Source organism: Mesoplodon densirostris, chromosome 18, assembly GCF_025265405.1.
Source record: "Mesoplodon densirostris isolate mMesDen1 chromosome 18, mMesDen1 primary haplotype, whole genome shotgun sequence".
NCBI lineage: Eukaryota > Metazoa > Chordata > Mammalia > Artiodactyla > Ziphiidae > Mesoplodon > Mesoplodon densirostris.
This window is the reverse complement of record NC_082678.1, coordinates 5,094,739-5,113,553: the sequence shown is the minus strand read 5'-3', so window position 1 is coordinate 5,113,553 and position 18,815 is coordinate 5,094,739. Positions and strand designations below refer to the sequence as shown.

At 58.2% G+C, this 18,815-nt stretch overlaps 2 protein-coding genes across 7 annotated transcripts; one reads left to right on the top strand and one right to left on the bottom strand.

The window, feature by feature from the left end:
* The first annotated feature begins 701 nt into the window (after positions 1–701).
* Positions 702–14,338, top strand: PGAP3 (post-GPI attachment to proteins phospholipase 3). Of its 6 annotated transcripts, none has more exons than XM_060081000.1 (9): positions 861–916; positions 1,466–1,514; positions 2,145–2,242; positions 3,036–3,188; positions 10,720–10,782; positions 11,448–11,509; positions 11,854–11,990; positions 12,247–12,451; positions 12,622–14,338. In XM_060081000.1, exons 2-9 carry the CDS (start codon positions 1,466–1,468, stop codon positions 12,683–12,685), a joined length of 831 nt encoding a protein of 276 aa, XP_059936983.1. In that variant the 5' UTR covers positions 861–916; the 3' UTR covers positions 12,686–14,338. The 6 variants fall into 6 exon arrangements, with proteins under 6 accessions (XP_059936981.1, XP_059936984.1, XP_059936986.1 ...); XM_060080999.1 differs by lacking the exon at positions 861–916 and adding an exon at positions 946–1,022; XM_060080998.1 differs by lacking the exon at positions 1,466–1,514 and having other exon boundaries at positions 702–916.
* Positions 14,339–15,060: 722 nt separating this feature from the next.
* Positions 15,061–16,571, bottom strand: PNMT (phenylethanolamine N-methyltransferase). Its single transcript, XM_060082600.1, has 3 exons — positions 16,370–16,571; positions 15,627–15,834; positions 15,061–15,502 (listed from the first exon to the last, which is right to left on the bottom strand). The coding sequence occupies exons 1-3, from the start codon at positions 16,569–16,571 to the stop codon at positions 15,061–15,063; spliced, it is 852 nt and encodes a 283-aa protein (XP_059938583.1).
* Between the last annotated feature and the right edge of the window lie 2,244 nt (positions 16,572–18,815).

Below are 18,815 nucleotides of genomic sequence, written 5' to 3'. Positions count from 1 at the left end.
GTTTAAGTTGAGACTAAAAGAATCAGCAGGAGTGATAGCAAGAGTGATACAGACGAGGTAGAGCCACGGGGCTTGAGAGACATGACCCCTTGAGGGGGGTCTGGGGCAGACGAGTGAGGGAGACCAGTAGCCAGGGGCCAGATCGTGCAGGGCTTGTGGGGTTATGATTTTATCTTGAGGCAAGTGGGAGCCAGTAAAGAATTTTATGAAGGAGGATGACATGGTCAAATTTGAATTTTTGGAAATAGAGCATGGGCTGGAGGGGTTTAAGTAGAAGTAGGGGGATGTGTTAAGAGGCTAATGCGGCTGCCTCGGCGACAATGATGTCTTTAACTAGGGTGGCGGTGCCAGTGGAGATGGAGATAAATGGACAGTTCCGGGTACATTAGGGAGTGGAAACCCGACAGGGCTGGGGACAGAAAACTAGCCTTACAGAAAACTAGCCCTACCTGAAATAAAGAGGCCCTGGAAAAGAAAGAAGACGGATGTTGATAAAATACCACTTTATTTTGCTTCTTAACCCACCTGGTGTCTCCCCTCCCCTAACCCTGACGTCTGTTACATGCAGATAACATTAAGGCGAGGGGCGGGGCAGGCGCCCAGAAAAATCCGGGAACGTTTATTTAAACTGGGGTGGACTTCAGCGGAGAGTAGATGAAAGAACACAAGGCACTTCCGGCTACTCCGGAAGTGGACTCCTAAGCTCCTCCGCCGGCGGAGGGCCAGGGTGAAGGGATGGCTGGGCGAACGGTGCGGCTGGTGCTGCTGGTTGGGGCAGCCGCACTAGCAAGCGGCTCCCAGGGCGATCGCGAGCCGGTGTACCGCGACTGCGTGCTGCGGTGCGAGGAGCGGAACTGTTCGGGGGGCGCACTGAAGCACTTCCGCTCCCGCCAGCCAATCTACATGAGTCTAGCAGGTAAGCCCCACCCCGCGGTAGGCCCCGCCCATTGGACTTGCCCTGCCCCTTTCGACCCCGAAGACCACTCTGCAATCTGTACCTTAGTTCCTCCCCCGGGTCCATTGTGAGTGTGAATGAGTGGAGCCCCAGAGTGATTAGATAGTCTGTCAACCAGGAGCTTCATTTACTTTTTATTTAGTGAGTCAAATGGGCATTTACTACCTCCTGGGTACAAAGACCTGGAAGGACACTGAAATCAGACCAGGGTCCTGACTTCGGGGCTCACAGTCCCCAAGGGGACTTTAGCCTTCGCAAGTGCAAGGGAGAGGATGATTTGAGCCCCAGAGGACTCTTAGATTAAGTAATAGGGAGGAAGGAATCGTTTCTGGCTTTGAGGAGGTGGGGGCAGTGATTATCTTGGAACATTCTCGAGAGGAAGGGCTTCTGGATGGATGCATTAAATTTAGGCCTGTGGCCATAGTGGGGACTTACTTTGTGGCAGGTGTCAAAATAGTTATTTTTCACAACAACCCTTTGAGGTCAATTCTCTTAACCTGATTTTTGCAGATGGGGAGACTCAGAGAGGTTAAGTGTCCTGCCCAAAATCACACAGCCAGTAAGTGGTGAAGTGGAGTTTTTAGTTCTGGCCTGTTTGACTACACGTTTCTTCTCTTTACTATCCCTTTGCATACCAGACAGAAAGAACCGAGAGTGGAGGCCCTGGACAGACATGGACACATCCAGCAGCTTGGTTTACTCAGGGAGCAGGGTGCATGAAAAGGAGTAGTGGGAAATAAAGTTAGAAAGGCAATATGGGGCCTTAAAAGTCAGACTGAAGAATCTGGGCTTCATTTTCATAGATGGGGTGTAAAACGGCAAGGGTTTCTCCCTGGTGGGTGAGAGAAAATCCTGTGTTCAGGAAAGGCAAACATAAACCCAGGTATCCACAGATGAATCCATCAGATGCCAAAGTCTCCATCTTGGGTGAAAGGAAAAGAGAAGAAACATCTCTCCTTGCTCACTGTACACTCCTACCCCCTAAAACACACACACACATGCCTTTCCCTTATGTATATTTTACACCATCTCTCATCCGTCCAAGCAGGAAGCTAGAATTTTCTGATTTCTTCTGGTTCTGTCCAACCTGCAGGACCTCTTGGCCTGTGTTTCAGTTTGGGCCCCATTCGAGCTCTCTCTGTGCCTCCCCATGCTGGGGAGTTCACCAGGCCATATTTATCTGTTTCAGGCTGGACCTGTCAGGATGACTGTAAGTATGAGTGTATGTGGGTCACCGTTGGCCTCTACCTCCAGGAAGGTCACAAAGTGCCTCAGTTCCATGGCAAGGTGAGTTGGAGGGTCAGGGTAGGTAGATGGTGGGAGTAAGATGCCTCTAGTTGGACCACACTGTCCAAGCAGGCCAGGGTGTGGGGTGATGAGTGTGTGTTTGGGGCAGGTAGCTGTTTTTCTCAAAATATGCTGGTTATCATCAGATGGGAACAATGTGTCCTGCCTCTGGATTTGAGGATCTGGGAGGCTTTGGAGTCTCCTCAGGGAGTGGTCCTGGGCTGCTTAGGGTGGTTGAGATGCCCACCTTGCTACAAAGACAAATTCCCTGAGCATCCCCCTGGCACACTTGCTGTTGCTTCTTCAGTAGGAGTCTGGATTAAAATAATAATACCCCCTCAGATTGCCCAGCGAGACACAGTTTGCTGATGCCTTTTGATCCAATATGATCTTGTTCTAGAGTGTTGAGGTTGGCAAAAATTATTCTCCCCAGTTTTTCACAGAGTAAGCTGAGGCTCAGAGGGCCGTGGTTAGTGGTAGAGGAGGGATTAGGACCTGTGTCTTCTAGATGGCAGGTCTGTGCTATTTCCACCAGGCCATGCTGAGCCATCCACACTGCCCCGCCTGGTCTTCCCAGTGCTGTGAATGCTGTCCAGGATAGAGGGATAACCCTCATCCAGGGACTGCAGGGGAGCTTGTTGATCTGAAGAGGGACTGCCCCTGAGGCTTTGGCCAAGGTCCAGAGCTGCGGAGCCGGCCGGGGGCCTGGTGATGCAGCAGGTCAGGCAGAGGTAGGTTGGACCAACTGGGCGTTGCTTGCTCCTCAGGCCCCCTCCATGTGCTCCTTTTTCAGTGGCCCTTCTTCCGGTTCCTGTGCTTCCAAGAACCAGCTTCTGCTGTGGCCTCTTTCCTCAATGGCCTGGCCAGCCTGGTGATGCTCTGTCGTTACCGCACCTCCGTGCCAGCCTCATCCCCTATGTACCCCACCTGCGTGGCCTTCGCTTGGGTAGGTAACCTGGCAGGATTCCTGCTCGACACCCTCACCCAGGAACGAGGAACTCTTAGAGCCCCATTATCACCCACCTAGCCTCCCCTCTGTTTTCCAGGGTTAAAGTTGCAGCTATGGGATGGTCGAGCCTGGGGAGAACAGGGAAGGTGCTGAATCAGGCCTTCCCTTTCTAGCAAAGTCCTAGGTCAGGCTGTTTGAGAGAGAGGGAGAGAGGAAAGAAACATTGTTCTTGTCCTGAAGCAGGAAGCTGCTAAAACACCCAGCAGGGCAATTTACAAACACAGAAGGGAGATGGGTGGTAGGGAGCATGCGGGGACCACAGGTCTTTCCAAGGACCCCTCTGGAAGGTTCAAAGCACTGTCCACCCCAGCTGAGGCCTGGAGGTAGTAGCGGCCACAGCACTCCATCTAGAGCTCAGTCTGGTCTTAGCCCATCCCTGGAGAAGCTGAAATATGTTCCATCTGAGTATCCAGAGAGGGCTCCGAGCTTCACAGAATGGCTGGTCAGAAGAGCCCGCATCCAGAGCCTGGAGTGGTATGAGAAGCAGGGACTGTGGTACAGATAGGAACCACAGCGGCCTGGGGGAGGGTGTGAGAGTAGGAGGTGGCAGTGGGTGTCTCTGGAGCAGAGCTGCCACTGTGAGCCTTAGGGACACACCAGCCCACACCTCCTGCCATCAAAGCAGACGCTCGTTCACGTACTGAGCGCCTGCTATGTGCCAGGCACTTTGCTGGGTGCAGGAGATCCACAAGTATATAAAGACAGACGGGTCCCTGCCCTCTGGTACTAATCACATAAGCACACAATTGAATATAAAAGGACAGCTATGAACAAGTGCAGTGGAGGATAGATGTGTGCTGCTGTCGGGGTGTGTGATGGGGTCTAGACCAGCACAGGGCAATCCAGGGAAGCCTTCCCTGAGGAAGGGGTGTGCGAGGTCATGTCAGAATGGTGAGTGAATGTGCACTGGCAGGACAGAGTGCAGGTTATATGAGGACCTGAAAGGCCAGGAGGCCGACCAGGCAGGAAGCTGGGAGGGGGTGTGAGGCGGGTGGGCAGCTGGGCAGCAGGTGGAGCCTGGAGATGGATGGGGATGGAGAGCCTGGAAGGCACAGTAACACTTAGATCTCGACTGTCAAAGCCTCACGAAGCAATGAGGGTTGGAGAGAAGGGGCTTCGTGAGTAGATTTGCTATTCTGGCTACTGTGTAGAGACCAGGTTGGAGCGAGCAGGAGTGGATGTGGGGCCTAGTTGGTAATTTTAGCATAAGGCACAGTAGCGAGACCAGAGAGGTGGCCTGGGTCTTGGGAAGGAAGGTATTAAAGAGAAGTACGTTTGAGCCGTGTTTTGGAGGTGACATTAAAATTTTTTTAATGTATTTATTTTACAAACAACTACATAGCTGTTACTGTGTGCCAGGCACCGTTCTAAGCATTTTATAAATATTAACCTTGTTAATACCATAACAAGCTTATGAGGTAGGTAGTATTATTGTCCCCAGTTTACAGATGAGGAAACCAAGGACTGGAAAGGTTAAGTAATCTGCCCCGGAGCCAGGGTTTGAATCTAGGCATCTGACTCCAGAGTCTACACTCTTAGCATCTTGGCTGTGTGGATGACCCCTGTGCTTCTGCTTAGGAGACAGTGATAGAGCCTGTGGATGCGGTCACCAGGGGGGAACTTGGTGAGAAGAGAAGGGATCTAGGATGGAGCCTCGAGGAACCCCAAAACTTAATGGCTAAATAGAGGAGGATGAGCCAACAACAGAGACAGAAGGAGTGGCCAGAGGGGGAGGTGGAAAGTGAGGCCATCGTGTGGCTGGGGGAGCCCTGGGACGAGGACAGGAAGGAGAGAGTAGGCCATTCTCCTGAATTCTGCTTCAGTCAATAAAATGAGACTGAAGGCCGCCCCTAGATCTGGGGACCCTGAGATCTCTGAGGACCTTGGGGACAGTGATAGCGTTGGGGTGCCGGAAGTCCAGGCCAAACCTCAGACTTGAGAGATGGGGATCGGAAGCAGGGCGGCAAGGAGGCTGTCGAGCCTCTGGGTGATGCAGCTCCTCCCTAGCGCTTCCCATTCAATAGATGTTCATAATTTTTATCAGTTATGGAACACGGATTGCGTGACGGGCATGGTCCTCAGTTCTGTACATACATTTCCTCACTTAATCCTTGTAATACCACTGTGAGCTTTGTGGAAGGCTCAGAGGGGGAAACCCTGCCCCAAGTTAACAGCTAACAAGGTAGTGAGTAGTGGAGACAGGCTGGCACCCAGGGCTGTCTGGCTCCAGGGCCCGAGCACCTAGTCCCTCTCTGGGCTCTTCCCACGTGCTGTGCGAAATGCTTATGGAGCATCTGCCGTGGGTGGAGAAAGGGGTTAGCACGTGTGGTAGCTGAAGCCCCTGCGCCAAGGAGCTAAGCGAAGCGGGAGGTCCAGGTCCTGCCAATCTGGGCGGCAGGATGGAGGCAGAGGTGAGGAGGGCTCAGGGAGAGAGCTTTGGGAGCCGGGGAGATCATACCGTCTCGGGGAGAAGTCTTTCAGGGAAGCCCAGAGAGGAGGAGAGGCTTCATCCGGGATTCGTAGGCCTGGTCAGGCTTAGACATGTGCACATGGCGGGAGAGGAGGTTAGATTCCAGCATTCCAGGCTGGGGGCACAGCAGGAGCAAAGGTCAGTGTGGGGCCTGGACAGGCAACCTTGGGAAGGTCAGCCTGACCACAGCGTGGCTGGGTGAAGGGGGGTCGAAGGGGGGTAAGATGAAGCAGAGAGGGCCCCACGTGCCAGGCTGAGGGGCAAGGGCTCTTGTGTAGGCAAGGGCCTGGCATCAGCCCAGCCTCTCACAGGCATGGGTGGGATACAGCCACCACTTCCTGTTTTAGGCCTCACACGGAGAAGGGAATTTGGTCCTGGCCAAGAAAGCAGGAAGGGTGGGGAAACTGAGGACAGTCCACCCGTCCCCTTTCCCTTGGGGCTCTTCCAGGGACACTGCTGCCTGGCTCACCGCTGTACCGCCCCCTCGCCCCTGCCCCTGTTAGCACAGGACAGCCCTGCCTGATCCCTCTGAACTAAACTCAGAGCCTCCTTGGGTAGACGTGCTGGTCTGAGGGTTCCAGCCTTCGTCTTCACGACATGCGCCAGAGGCCAGTGGTCACTTCACAGCTCTTGCCTTGATCTCCCTGTTTCTTGGGCCTTTCATCTCACTGGCATCTGCCACTCAGCTTCCTTCTTGGTGAGGATCATACCTCCCAGGTGTACCCTGCCGTCCAGCGTGACCAAGGACCCTTAGGGACAGATCAGGAGATGTTAGCTTGAGAGAGGACAGATACCTGGGGCCTGTGTCACAGGGCACCCGACGGGATGTGGTGTCCTGGGACATGGGACCCCCTGCATGCCACCAATAGGCCCTTGAGGGACACAGTCTCCGTGCCCACACTCCCTTTGATGATCCAGTTTGGATTTTACACTTGATCTTTAGTCCCGTGTATGTTTGCAAGCGCGAAGGATCCCAAGCTCTATGGAGGGTGTGGCAGTGGACTTTGTCCTGGGCTGGGTTTTCTGGAACAAGTGGGGCTCCTGATTTCTGGTGGGGTGGGGTGGGAAGGCCCCCCCCCACCTGCTCCAGCTAAGGTCTTGGGGAGGGGAGTGGGTCTCAGTCTTTTTCTCTGGGAATTAGCAGAGCTAACGAAGCTTTGGCACAAGAAGTCAACCCCTGCCTTGACATTTAGACCCGGACTTAGGCTGGGCAGCAGCCGGGCTTTGGAGGAGCCCTCCAAAACTCTGCCCTCCACAGACCTTTGACTTCGTGGAATCAGGGGCGCCTGCTCTCTGCCAAAGCTGCCAGGCCAGGCCAGTGCTGTGCTCCTTCATCCAACAAAGAAAGGTCCTCAGGGGTAGAGGTGAGGCTGAGTGTGCCGGGAAATCCCAGACTGTCTCTGCAGGCTGATTCAGGGAGGTGGGGACTAACTGTACCCTACCTCTGCTGAGGAAACTGTGAGAAGAGACAGGTTAAGGCTACAGCAGAATGGTGGCTAGACTTCAGGAAGGACTTCCCTACGGTCAGATAAGAGCCAGTGGAACAGGCAATGGCAGGAAATCAAGGGGTCCTTTTTGATGGTGGAAAAAGCCCCCCTTCTCTAGTCTCCATCCACTTCTCGCCCACTTCCTTCTCAGGAGTGAACTGGGGCCAGCTTGCCCTGCCTGAGGCCTCTGGGGGGGCCCAGGATGGCAGCAGGCATCATAGTTAACATTCTGCCTCCCCCACTTCTGAGACACCGAGCTATTTAAAGACCCACTTGTCCCCACCTCGGTGGTGTCAATGACAGCCCCGAGCGCTGGGGCTTAGTACTGGGGTCGAATTCCTGACAGATCTGGCTCACTTGGCATCCAACCAGTTTCACGGCTGTGATATTTTTGTCTCAATTTTCCTATTTTCCAACAGACTGAAACAGCCTCCTGCTCTCCCTCCGCCCAGCCTGCCTTGTCCCCCACCAGTTCCACCCTCTTTGGCAACCTGCCCCGCCTCCCCCTTTCCTCGGTGTTTACGCAAAGTTCTTGGCGTCCATCACCCTCCTGGCCTGTCTGATTGACCAGTTATCCCCCCACCCCGGCCCCCATTCTACTCAGGCTCGGCCGAGGAGTCTGGGAGCAGCCGTACACTCGGGCTGTCCCTTCCACTTGAGTCTTGATGACAAACTCGAGTGAAGAGAAGTAGCATCTCTTCGGTGCATCCTGGTGGGGTAGTGGCTCAGGAGCAGGGACGAGGGGCCTCTTCCTACAGCTGAGGCATCTGCGTTCTGGGATCAAGAGACCCTGGGGCCCTGTGGTTTGCCCTGGAACATTGTGACCTTTGCGGGGGTGGGTGTGTGTGTGTGTCAGGTGAAGGGAAGTGGTAGGGGGTCAGTCCCTGGACATGATGAAGGAAACTGACATTTCTGGGTCACCTAGCATGTGCCAGGCCTCAGGAACAGCCACCACTTACTGAATGGCTTCTTTGTGCCCCGTATTTTGCAGACATCGTCCTCACAACCCTCTTACGCAGTGGATGCTATTATTAACCCCGTTTTGTAGGTGAGGAAGCTGAGGCTCAGAGAAGCTCTTATTTGTTCAAGATCACACAGCTGTTTAGGGGCCGAGGCAGCACTTGAACCCAGAGTCCATCTCCTTACGGAGGCTCCAGACATCCTGCCCCCAGCCTGGAACTATGGGATGAGCCTAGGCAGTTGTGGGGAGACCACCCCTTCTTGGCCTAGACCTCCCTGGCCGGCAGGGAGAATGGGAGGCAGACTTGGGCTCTTTGGCCTCAAGTCTGTGAAGTGGTGTGAGGATCCCACACTGGTCAACAAGGTGGGAAGAAGTAACTCCTAATGTTTAACCCTGTTCCTGGGCACTGTGCTGTACACTGTACTTGGATTGCTCATTAAATCCTTATCAATACTATGATTATTCCCATTTTACAGATGAGAAAACTGAGGCACAGCAAGGCTAAATAACTTGCCCAAGGACACACAGGAAATGCAGAGGCAGGATTTGAACCCTGGCAGTCTGGCCCTAGGGTCTGCATTTTTAATGACACTATCTCCCAGATCTGTGGAGAGGGTCAGAAGAGGAGCCCCCCATAATGGGACACTCCCCAGGGGAGAGGGGACTTTTCAGGGGTGCAGAGTCCAGGCTTCAGGTGGGTCTCTGTAAGTGGAAGGCCCCCTGGGGAGGCGGTTGGACAGGGGACCAAGCCGCCCCCAGCCTCATGCCATAGAGCTAAGCCCTAGCCCTGTGCATCCACCCCAGCCCCCGGCCACCACTTAGCTCAGTCCTCCTGTCACCTCCCCCTTCCTGCCATGGGTGACAAGGAGGCCTGGCTGGCTGCCATTCCCTGCTGCCTTCCCCACCACCTCCCCCTCACGTTGGCTCCAGGGCTACTCCTCCCCAAAGATGTCCCTGTTCCTCGCCTGCCCAGGAGACCTGGCCCATGTGATCGCCTGGGCCCCGTCTCCAGCCCCGGGCCTGCTTCTCTCCCCACGCTGACCCTGAGTATCCCAGACTCTGCAGAAGCAGAGTCTGAGAAACGACTCTGCTGTGGAAAACGACCCGTTTTCCAGCCTCCGGACCATGCCTGCATTGCTGTCTCTGGGGAAGGAGTAGCACCAGGGGTGGGACAGGACGGCTGTCCTCAAAGGAGGAAGCAGCCTGACCTGGACTGATCACCTGACAGCAGGGCTGGAAAGGGGACAAAGGATCACTGTGACCAGCCCCTGATTTGTCCCGGGGGAAGCTCGGGCCCAGAAGGACAAAGCCTGTGCCCAGGTCATGAGAAGCATAAGCAGCGAGAGTCAGCCCTGGACCCAGGCCAGACAGGCTTACAGCGGCCTCCCTGAGCCTCCAGACACTGCCAGCTTTGCCGTGGAGCCCAGGCCTCCAGCCCGTCGCTCTTCCCATTTCCTCATAAGCCCCCTCGAGCCTGCATTAGGGAGCTCATCCCACCCTCTGACCTTGCTGCTGCCTACTGGACGGAGAGTGGCTTTTTACCCTGCTCCCTCTGTCCCCTGCCTGGCCAGTTTTCCTGGTGTACTGGACCCCACTGAGCAGCTCCGGGCCTTTACCCGTCTCTGGCAGGCCTGTACCACCCTAGTGCATCCATCCCCACCTCCAGGGCATTCCAGGCCAGACCTTGGCTGTTTCTCCCTTTGACTGGTTTCCCAGCCCTCCAGTGTGTGTATCTCCACCCCAGCCCACCCTTCTTTCAGTACGTTGGGCTTCTGCTGTGGACACAGCAGTCCCTGAAAAAAATGCCAGTGCCAACTCCCACAGGAGGTAGGCCTCATTTGCAAGATGATCTGTGCTCTCTCCTTGCAGTTAGTTTCCAGGAGGAGGGCCTCCAGCGTTCCCTTGGGCCCTTGCCCGCCGCTGCCCCTCCAGCCCCGCTCCTCCCCTCCTCCCAGAACTCAAGCAGCAGCCACTGGCCTGGCGGGTTGGGCCGGCCCAGCTGGCAGGAGGCTGGGCTCCGCTGGCCAGGCGCCTCCTCAGAGACTTGGCCCCAGTGGGATCTCCTTGATCTCCCTCCCTTGCTTGCTTGCTCTGGACACACCCCAAGCTGGCTCGAGCCCCTCCACCCCACCCACTTCATCCCCGCCCCCAGAGGCTGAGGTCACTGGCTCACCTGGCCCGGGTGGGGCTGTCATCATCACCTGCCCGTTGGGGGAGGAGGTGAGGTCCCCCGGGGGCTGTTGTCTTAGCCACTGAGTAACCAGGGAACTTGACTCTGCTGGAACTGGTTCCCAGGCCAGGCCGGAACCTGTGGAGGCTGCAGCCCCCGTGGCCTTGGGGGTTCAGGGTGGTGGGAAGCTGAGCCTGACGGCCCCGGGCCGGGTGGAGGTGGAGGGACACGGGTTTGTCCAGTCCATGGGCTCCAGGGCCCAGGGGAAGCATGTTTCTCAGCTCTGTAGATCCCTTTCCCCAAAGTGAGATGGCTGTGAGCCCTCTGGGGGGTCTTCCCCACCTTGGGGCACCACACTCACCAGCCACTTCCCTCCTCAGGTCTCCCTCAATGCTTGGTTCTGGTCCACAGTCTTCCACACCAGGGACACCGACCTCACAGAGGTGAGCGCCCTCCCACTCCGGTTTCTGCTGGAGACGGTCCCCAGCGGAGCCAGGAGCGGCGGGGCAGACCTGGCCCTTGGTTCTCTCTTAGTTCTCGTCCTGACTCGGTTTATGGAGCACTTGCTCTGTGCTGGGCGTTTTAAACCTATTCGTGCACTTGAGCCTCACTTGACCCTTGTGAGGCAGGTGTGATTATTGGCTCTTCTTCACCGATGCGGCAGCTGAGCCTTGGACGGGGTGAAATCACTCGCCCGGCATCATGCAGCCAGTGAAGGGGTGCAGTCCACACTTGAGCCCACAGCTGCTGAACTCCAGACCACGCTCTGAATTCTGCGCATGCTCTTACGTTCTGGAGTCTTGGCGGGCACCCTCTACCGATACCTCTAAAGCCTCGCTGCTGAGCACACTTTTTTTTTTTAATTGTATAATGTGAATACAAGGGTCAGTCCATTGAATTCAGGCATGAAACAGGGATAGACAAAAGGAGCACGAGACACGTCCTAGCCATAGGCCTAGGACTCCCACGTTAGTCTCTGGCTGGGCCTCTGCCACCCCTCCCTGCCCCCATCCCTAGTGGGTCCTCTCTGGAGCCTGCCCTCCACGAAGCCTTGTCTCCCGCCTGTTGCCCACACACTGGTCCCTCATCCAGCTCTCCTTGTCCTCAGAAAATGGACTACTTCTGTGCCTCCACCGTCATCCTACACTCAGTCTATCTGTGCTGTGTCAGGTGAGCCCGCCTTGGCTGCTGTGGGAGCAAAATCAGACCCTGGGGGCAGAAAGGGGTCACCAGTCTCTCCGCTGGGGGTGCTGTCCCAGGGCTTTCATCTCGCACATGCATACGCTCCAGACAGCTCTGGATAGGGACCCTGTGGTGGGACCAGGGGGCCCTGGCTCTTTCCAAGGAGGTTGGCAAAGGCCCCCAGGAATTGGAGGCCTGCCCTGCTAGCCTGTTTTGATGGGGGAGGGGGCAGCGGCTCCCCCACACTGCTGCTGGCGTGAGGGGACGCTTCAGGGAATGCTGCTGCGGGGACGGGTCACCCTACCTCTGAGCAGCTCTGGGTGGCGGGGCAGGACCGTGGGGCTGCAGCGCCCAGCCGTGGCCAGTGCCTTCCGGGCCCTCCTGCTGCTAATGCTGATGGCGCACGTCTCCTACCTGAGCCTCGTCCGCTTCGACTATGGCTACAACCTGGCGGCCAACGTGGCTATTGGTGAGGTGGGACAGGGTCTCTGGGGGGGCTGGACCATCTGCAGAGCTGCTGGCTTGGGGTGGAGGTGGGCATTGGTGCTGTTCCCAGAGAAGGAACTTCTAGAGAGACCCTTAGAGGGAGGGAAGGGGAAAGAATCGGGGGTGGGAGAGGGGGGAGGTTGGGAGGAGCCCCTGAGGGGGGCCCTGGGGTCACAGAGCTTCCTTCGCAGAGAAGGAGGTCCGGGAATGAGCCCCTCCCCGCCCCCACCCGCACCCAGGCCTGGTGAACGCGGCGTGGTGGCTGACCTGGTGCCTGCGGAATCGGCAGCGGCTGCCCCACGTGCGCAAGTGCATCGCGGTGGTCCTGCTGCTACAGGGGCTGTCCCTGCTCGAGCTGCTAGACTTCCCGCCTCTCTTCTGGGTCCTGGATGCCCACGCCATCTGGCACGTCAGCACCATCCCTGTCCACGTCCTCTTCTTCAGGTGGGTACTCCTCCCCGCCTAGTGCTCACCTCCTCCGTGCCCGTCCTTGCCTGCTTCTTAGAGGCCTCTGTGCACCGGTCACCCACTGCCCGCTCGCCGCAACACCCCACCCAGCCCCCAGGGGACGCTCTCAGAGCTGTGCCTCAGTGGGCTCCTCCCTCGGCCCACAGCTTTCTGGAAGATGACAGCCTCTACCTGCTGAAGGAATCAGAGGCCAAGTTCAAACTGGACTGAAGGCCCTGGAAGCGGGTCTGCCCTCTTGGCGACTCTGTCCCTCCCTGCTGGCTCCCCTTTCCCCCCTCCTCCCCGCCCCAGTCCTTGAGATGCCTTTTTTTCCTTTTAGCGTCTTGAACTTGGACATGGAGGGTGTGGGACCAGAATCATGTAACCTGCCCACCCCCTTGCTCACCCCCACATGGCCCTCACAGTTCTTGGTGTCAGTTCAGACCTGGCCTCATAACATCTGGGGCTGGAAAATGGGCAACGCCTCTGGTCCCTGGAGCTGAACTGGGCTGGAGCTGCGTTAGCTCCACCGAGAGGAGGGCTGCCTCTCCCTCCCCATCAGCTTCCTCCTCCCATCCCGTCACTGCCTGGGTGGTTCCCAGAACCCTCTGTCTAGCTGGGAGACCAGGTACCACAGGCCTTTGGGGATATAGTGGGGTCCCCTTCTGTTACCCCCATGCCCTCCTCCGGGGCACCACTAGGTGGCACTAGATGCTTGCTCTTTGGCTGCGCAAGTTTCAAGGCAGGTCTCAGTCTCCCCATGGGATCTAGAGGGACCAAGCTGTTGGGATTGGGGAGCAGCCTCACCCAGACTATTGCCCCAGTCAGACCCCCAGGAGGCCTCGCCACACTCCCTCTTCGGGGCCAGGACCCCAGAGAACCCAGGACAGGAATCCCTTTGGCCCCTGTGCTGCTGTTCTGGTTGGGAGCCCGCATGTGAGTGTGTAAGGGAGACCAAGTGTGTAGGTGATGGGATGGTGGACACCGGCCTGGGGTGTGTGGGATGCTGGGTGGGGCAGTGTGTGTGAGCATTGGCCTTGTGCAGTGTGGAAAGCGGGGGTGTATGTGAGTGGTTTTGAAGTGTGGTGTTGGGGGGCAGGCGGGTTAGTGTGGGTTAGGGGAACGTGCAGAGACTGAGTGGAGGTGCAGGGGAGTGTGAATGCCACACAGTGGGGGGGAGAATCAAATCATGTCGACAGCCATTTACTGAGCACCAACCCTATACACAGCCCCAGGCCAGGCAGAAAGCCAGGGTGTCCCCAAGATCTGGCAGGGGTAAGGGTGTCCAGGCTGCATGTGTGTATATGTGTTCCTTTCTTTTGCCCCCCTCTTTACGAACCTCATTGGGCTTCTGCACAGCCCAAGATCTCCCCCAGAATCAGCCCCTTGGGAGGCAGAGGGAGGAAGAAAACTGGGGATCCTCCTTGCCTAGACATGGTTGGCCAGCCCCTACCCCAGCGCCCTGCCTGCTAAGCCCCTTTGCCACTGCCTGACCCAGGGGAGGGCGGGGGCACTCTGAGGGCGGAGGGGAGAAGGCTTTGGCTGGGTCTGGTTTCTGACCTTCCCAGAGGCAGGCAGGGGCCGTGCTGTACCTACACCCTGGTAAAGGTGACCCCTGCCCGTTGCCAGCAGCCATAGTACATCCCCGCTCCACAAGGACAGAACGTGGAGCTGCAGAAACTTTCCATCCAAAGGCAGAGGCTCTGTGACTGCAGCAAGGAGTCTGGAGTCTTGCTTGTTCTCTGCCCTCTTGCCTCTCCCTGGGGGTAAGGGTGCTGAGCTAGGGCTCCCACCTCAGGGACTTGGATGACCTGTAACTTCTTTTGATACTAAGAACTATTTTAAGGTAGGAGGGTGGCAAGGGACATTCTTAATAAACCAATTCTCAGACTCACCTAGCCTTTTCCGGCTCATTTGTGTAAGTAGGGTGGGCTGGAGGGAAGAAGACAGAGCTGGCTGGAGGCAACAGGCAGATGGCGTCTCTCCCTGGGCCCGTGGGAGTGGGGATGGCAAGGACCAGATTCAGGGCAACAGCGGATCTGGATGGAGCTCCCGTCCCGCCCGTAATGGGGGCTGGGGGGGCGGGTGCTGGTGCCTGTTCTTCCCCTCTGACTTCCCTTGGCCTTTGGGCCTGGATTGGAGCCCCACCCCCTGCGCATTCTCCTAATTATCCCCCTTCATCTCCCCTCCTGGGCTCCGCTAAGTGCTAAGCTCCCCTACTATTTATTTGTTCCTAACCTTTCTGAGCCTCACCTGCAAGCAGGGTAACAGGACCTGCTGCCGAGTGCGAGGACTGAATGGGCCTAGCAGGTGCCTGGCGCACAGCAGATGCTGAATGAGTTTCCTCTGACCCTGGCTTTCCTTAGTTTGGGAAGAATGAGTGTACGGAAATCTACCTTCCTGGAAGCTTCTGGAAAAAAGGCCAGGGTTGATGCCTCCCATATGCCCACAACACAAGAGAGAGCTCTGGGCCCTTGTTGCTTCCCAGGAGAGCCAAAGACTGCAGTCACACCAACCAGCATGGACTTATTTCTTTATCAGGTGCCACCTCAGATAACAGGGAAGCTAGGTGGGTGAGGGCCGCCGGCACTGTGTGCACTGGGGCCTCACACCCCCACCTTCTTCTGGGCCCAGGCAAAGAAGATGCCCTTGACATCATCTACGCCTGTCCGAAGGTGGGAAGGCATGATGTAGGTGCGCAGATCCCTCACCTCATAGCCGCTACGCACCAGGGCCTCCCTCACCTCCTCCTCGCACACTGGCACCACTGCTAGCCTGGCCTCCCCAGCCAGGTACCATGACTCCTCCAGGGCCCCGAGGAGGAGGAGGTGCCCCCCAGGCCTCAGCAGTGTAGTGATGTGGTCCAGGGCCCGCTGGAAGCTGGCAAGGTCCGGACTCACAGCCTCTAGGCAGAAGGCGGAGACCAGGGCATCGGCAGGCAGGGGCGCCAGGCTCCCAGCGCCCAGGGGCTGGGGCTGGTGCACGTCGATGGGCAGGATCCGCTTCACCCTGGCTCGCAGCTGGCACTCCTTCTCTTGGCAGGATTCACTGTTTGACTCAGAAGGCAGAGTCAGGACCAGGGCTCTGGACTGCCCACACCCAGTTCTCGGTTGCCTCCCACCAGCCACTCCGTGGGAAACCCCCTGCCCAACCCGCACCCCCCAGCCCTTACCCCTTGCCCTCGATGAGACAGACGTGCTGGCTGTACACGCTCCAGTCGAAGGCCCCAGGCTCGTCTCGCAGCCAGAGCCCCAGCTCCTGGCGGTTCACCTCCAAGAAATCTGTCATGGTGATGTCCTCAAAGTGGGCGCAGGCGCTGAGCAGCTGGTAGATAGTGGGGCCTGAACCAATGTCAATGAGGGTGCGTCCAGACACCTCACCTGCGTGGGGCAGAGGAAGCAGGCCCTGGTGCTAGGCCTGTGCCTGCAGCCCCCAGCCTCAGTCACGACCTCCCTTACCTGGGGCTTCTTTCCCCTCTCTCTCTTCCTTCTCCCCCTGGAAGTGTGTCTCTGTCTGGAAAAAGCATTAGCTCTGGAGTTAGACTCACCAGGGTCTGAGTCCAGCTCCAACATCTGCTGACTTTTACCTTGGGAAATGAACTTAACCTCTCTGTGACTCAGGTTCCACAACTATAAACTAGTCACCTACCAGTGGGGATTAGGTGGGGGAAATCTCAGGTGCCTGGCACCTTCTCTCCTCGGCCTTTGCCCCGCCCCTCATTCTGCATTCCCCACCTCACTGCTCAAGTCTGGGTGTTCTCCCTCCCGACCCCCGCCTTCTCTCTCCTCTCACGTGAGGGGTGCTGCTCCACTTCCTCTTCTGTTTTCACCTCTTAACTACCTGTCCCCATCTGGCTGTCGCGTGCGCACCCCTTTGGCTCCCTGATGACTCCTTGTCCTGTTTCCCCGCGCTCACCAGTGGCGAAGGTCTGCGCCAAGCAGCGCAGCTTCCAAGGCCCGACGCCGTCGGGGCCGCTCAGGTCCCCCCGAGGGGGCGCGTAGTTGTTGCGGAGGTAGGCGCGGGGCTCGAAGCGCTGGTAGGCCAAGGCGACTGCCGCCCGGCCCGGGTCTGAGTCGGGGGCCGCGCCCGCAGCGTGACTCAGGTCTGTCCCGCTCATGCTGCTGCCGCGGCCGCCCTTGTCCCCCGCTCGCCTTTATCTGCGGCCGGACCCCCGCCCCGACCTCTCCTCTGCGGGGGCGGCGGCTGAGTGATGAGCCGCCCGGGGCCACGCGCGCTGCGTTTCCCCTACCCCATCCATCTCCTTTAGTGTCGGAGCAGCAGACACACGGGGGGAGCATCCGTCCCCGCCCCTGCTCCACAGTTGCTCCCGGCTGCCCTCCACCCTTTGTCTCACCTGCCCTGGTCCAAGGCCAGCTCCCGCGCCCTGCCCCTCCGCTTCGTACCCCCAGACTCCTTAGACCCCTGCGTCCGCCAGCCCCAGCTCCGCCCTGTAGCTATTCTCCAGTTCCAGCAGCCATGCACCCCTTTTGCCTGGCATCCCTTCCCTTCTTTTTTGCCAGGGTTCAAGCTAGCCCTTTCCCCCGTTCCCAGCTCCCAGCGCCAGGGACATCTCCGGGACACCCTGTCCAACATCCACCCCCCTTCCTTAGTGAGGTCACCCCAACTCCCCTTCTCCGCCTCTCCTCTAGGCCTCTCTTTCGTCCCTGTCCTCCAGCGTTCCCCCCGCCCCCCGCCCCGACTCCAGAAAGGACAGTCCGTTCTGGCCTCCGCCACGGTCGCCCCGGGGCCCCAGAGCAGAGCTCCGGCCCCGCCCGTCCGTCAGATGGCAGCGACGATAGGGCAGGCGAGCAGGGATAAAGCACTTAGCAGACGGAACAGCCCGGGCCTCCCCTGCGGGCCCTGCAGGCTCCCAGCCGCGTATCTGGGGGCTGCCAAGGGCTCCGGGGCGAGGGACCCAGGTGAGGACGGAAGGGCGCGGGGCGCATTCTCCAGGCTGCCAGGGGTACCAGGGTACGCGATCCGAGCCTTCGGGTGCCAAGGGACTAGGTGTGTCGCCTGGTCTGGAGTCTGACCCCTCTCGTCTCCCAGCCCACGCTCCAGCCCCTCTGGGGGAGCAGGGCCGGGCCAGCCCTGCAGATTGCTTAGCACTCCAGGTACCAGGCTGTCAAGACGCCAGGGTCTCCCTTCCTGTCCTCCCAAATGAGAAGTGGGTTCTGCGGGGCCCTCTCCATGGTCTTCCTGGAGTGCGACCCTCCTCTGGCTAAGTCTAGTGCCTCTCGGCCCTGGGTAGGCTACCAGCCCCTGGCCTCCTCTGTGCCACACCCTTACCCTCACCTTGTCCCAAAGGGAAAGCGTCTTCTTGTTGGACCAGGCAGCCAGGTTGGGACATGAGTCACCACAACAGCTGCAGGGGTCACAGACAGGAACCTGACCCCCCCCCCACACACACACACACACCCTACCCCCAAGAACCCACCTTGGGCTCCCAGGGCAGGGAGGGTGGAACACCTGACCCCAGCCAAGGATTGATTCTGTCTGGATTCAGAACCAAGAGAGAGGTCAGCCTTGGGGTCACTGACCCCATCCACACCCTGGGGCACAGCTAACGACAGTCCCGGTGCCAGCCCCTTCCATATTCTTCCTGAGGTCATTTAAACAAACCCTGGATGCCAACTGGCCTCCTGGGCACTGCCCAGTGCCAGGGGACTCACACAGAGGCCAGGACTGCAGAGCAGAATCAGGGGCACTGGACGGACAGCCACCCTGTTTACATCTCTGTCCCTGCCACCCTCCCCCCGCCCTGCCCGGGAGCATGGGGTGACCCACTGGCTCTGCCATATTTAGCTCAGATGCAGGGCCTGTTCCCAGAAGTGAGCGTGGGGGGAACACCAACGGGCGGGCCCCTCAACCACCATGAAAGAGACGAAACTCTGGCGTGTGACTGAGCATTTATTGCAGCGCTAACAGAGGGTGCTGGGGGCTCCACCCTGCCTCTGCCCTCATCACGTCCCCCTTCCTCCGGTCTTCTCCAGGCCTCCCTCCTTCCCTGACCATTACAGGTCCCCTTACGCTTTTTCTTCATCCTTCTCTGAAGCTGAAATCTGGACTGGGGTCATTCCTCTCAGGGACCTCTTACCCTCACCAGCATTTTCTGCCTTTCCTCCTGGGGGTGCTCGGCTGTGCTGGCCCCCAGCTCTCCACCCTTACTGCCCACCGTCTTTGCTCCCTCCCTGTGGGAACTCAGGAGACCCAGGCATCCTGGCCTCTGGCTCCCACCTCCCCTAGCCCCCAACTCTGGGCAAACTACAAAGCTTCCATGGCCAGCAGCTCCCCTCCGTGGTCCTAGCCAGGAAGGGCCCAGCCCAGGGCAGGCACTGTGGAGCCCGAGTCACCGTCCCTC

What these genes read in the sequence shown, in the direction of transcription:
- PNMT (XM_060082600.1), bottom strand. Translation starts at nt 16,571, where the DNA reads ATGAGCGGGACAGACCTGAGTCACGCTGCGGGCGCGGCCCCCGACTCA. An exon ending in GGCGCAGACCTTCGCCACTG is followed by an intron (nt 15,835 to 16,369) that starts GTGAGCGCGGGG and finishes TGCCCCACGCAG; the next exon opens with GTGAGGTGTCTGGACGCACC. An exon ending in TGTCTCATCGAGGGCAAGGG is followed by an intron (nt 15,503 to 15,626) that starts GTAAGGGCTGGG and finishes TGAGTCAAACAG; the next exon opens with TGAATCCTGCCAAGAGAAGG.
- PGAP3 (XM_060080998.1), top strand. Translation starts at nt 736, where the DNA reads ATGGCTGGGCGAACGGTGCGGCTGGTGCTGCTGGTTGGGGCAGCCGCA. An exon ending in TGCCTCAGTTCCATGGCAAG is followed by an intron (nt 2,243 to 3,035) that starts GTGAGTTGGAGG and finishes CTCCTTTTTCAG; the next exon opens with TGGCCCTTCTTCCGGTTCCT. An exon ending in GGCGGCCAACGTGGCTATTG is followed by an intron (nt 11,991 to 12,246) that starts GTGAGGTGGGAC and finishes ACCCGCACCCAG; the next exon opens with GCCTGGTGAACGCGGCGTGG.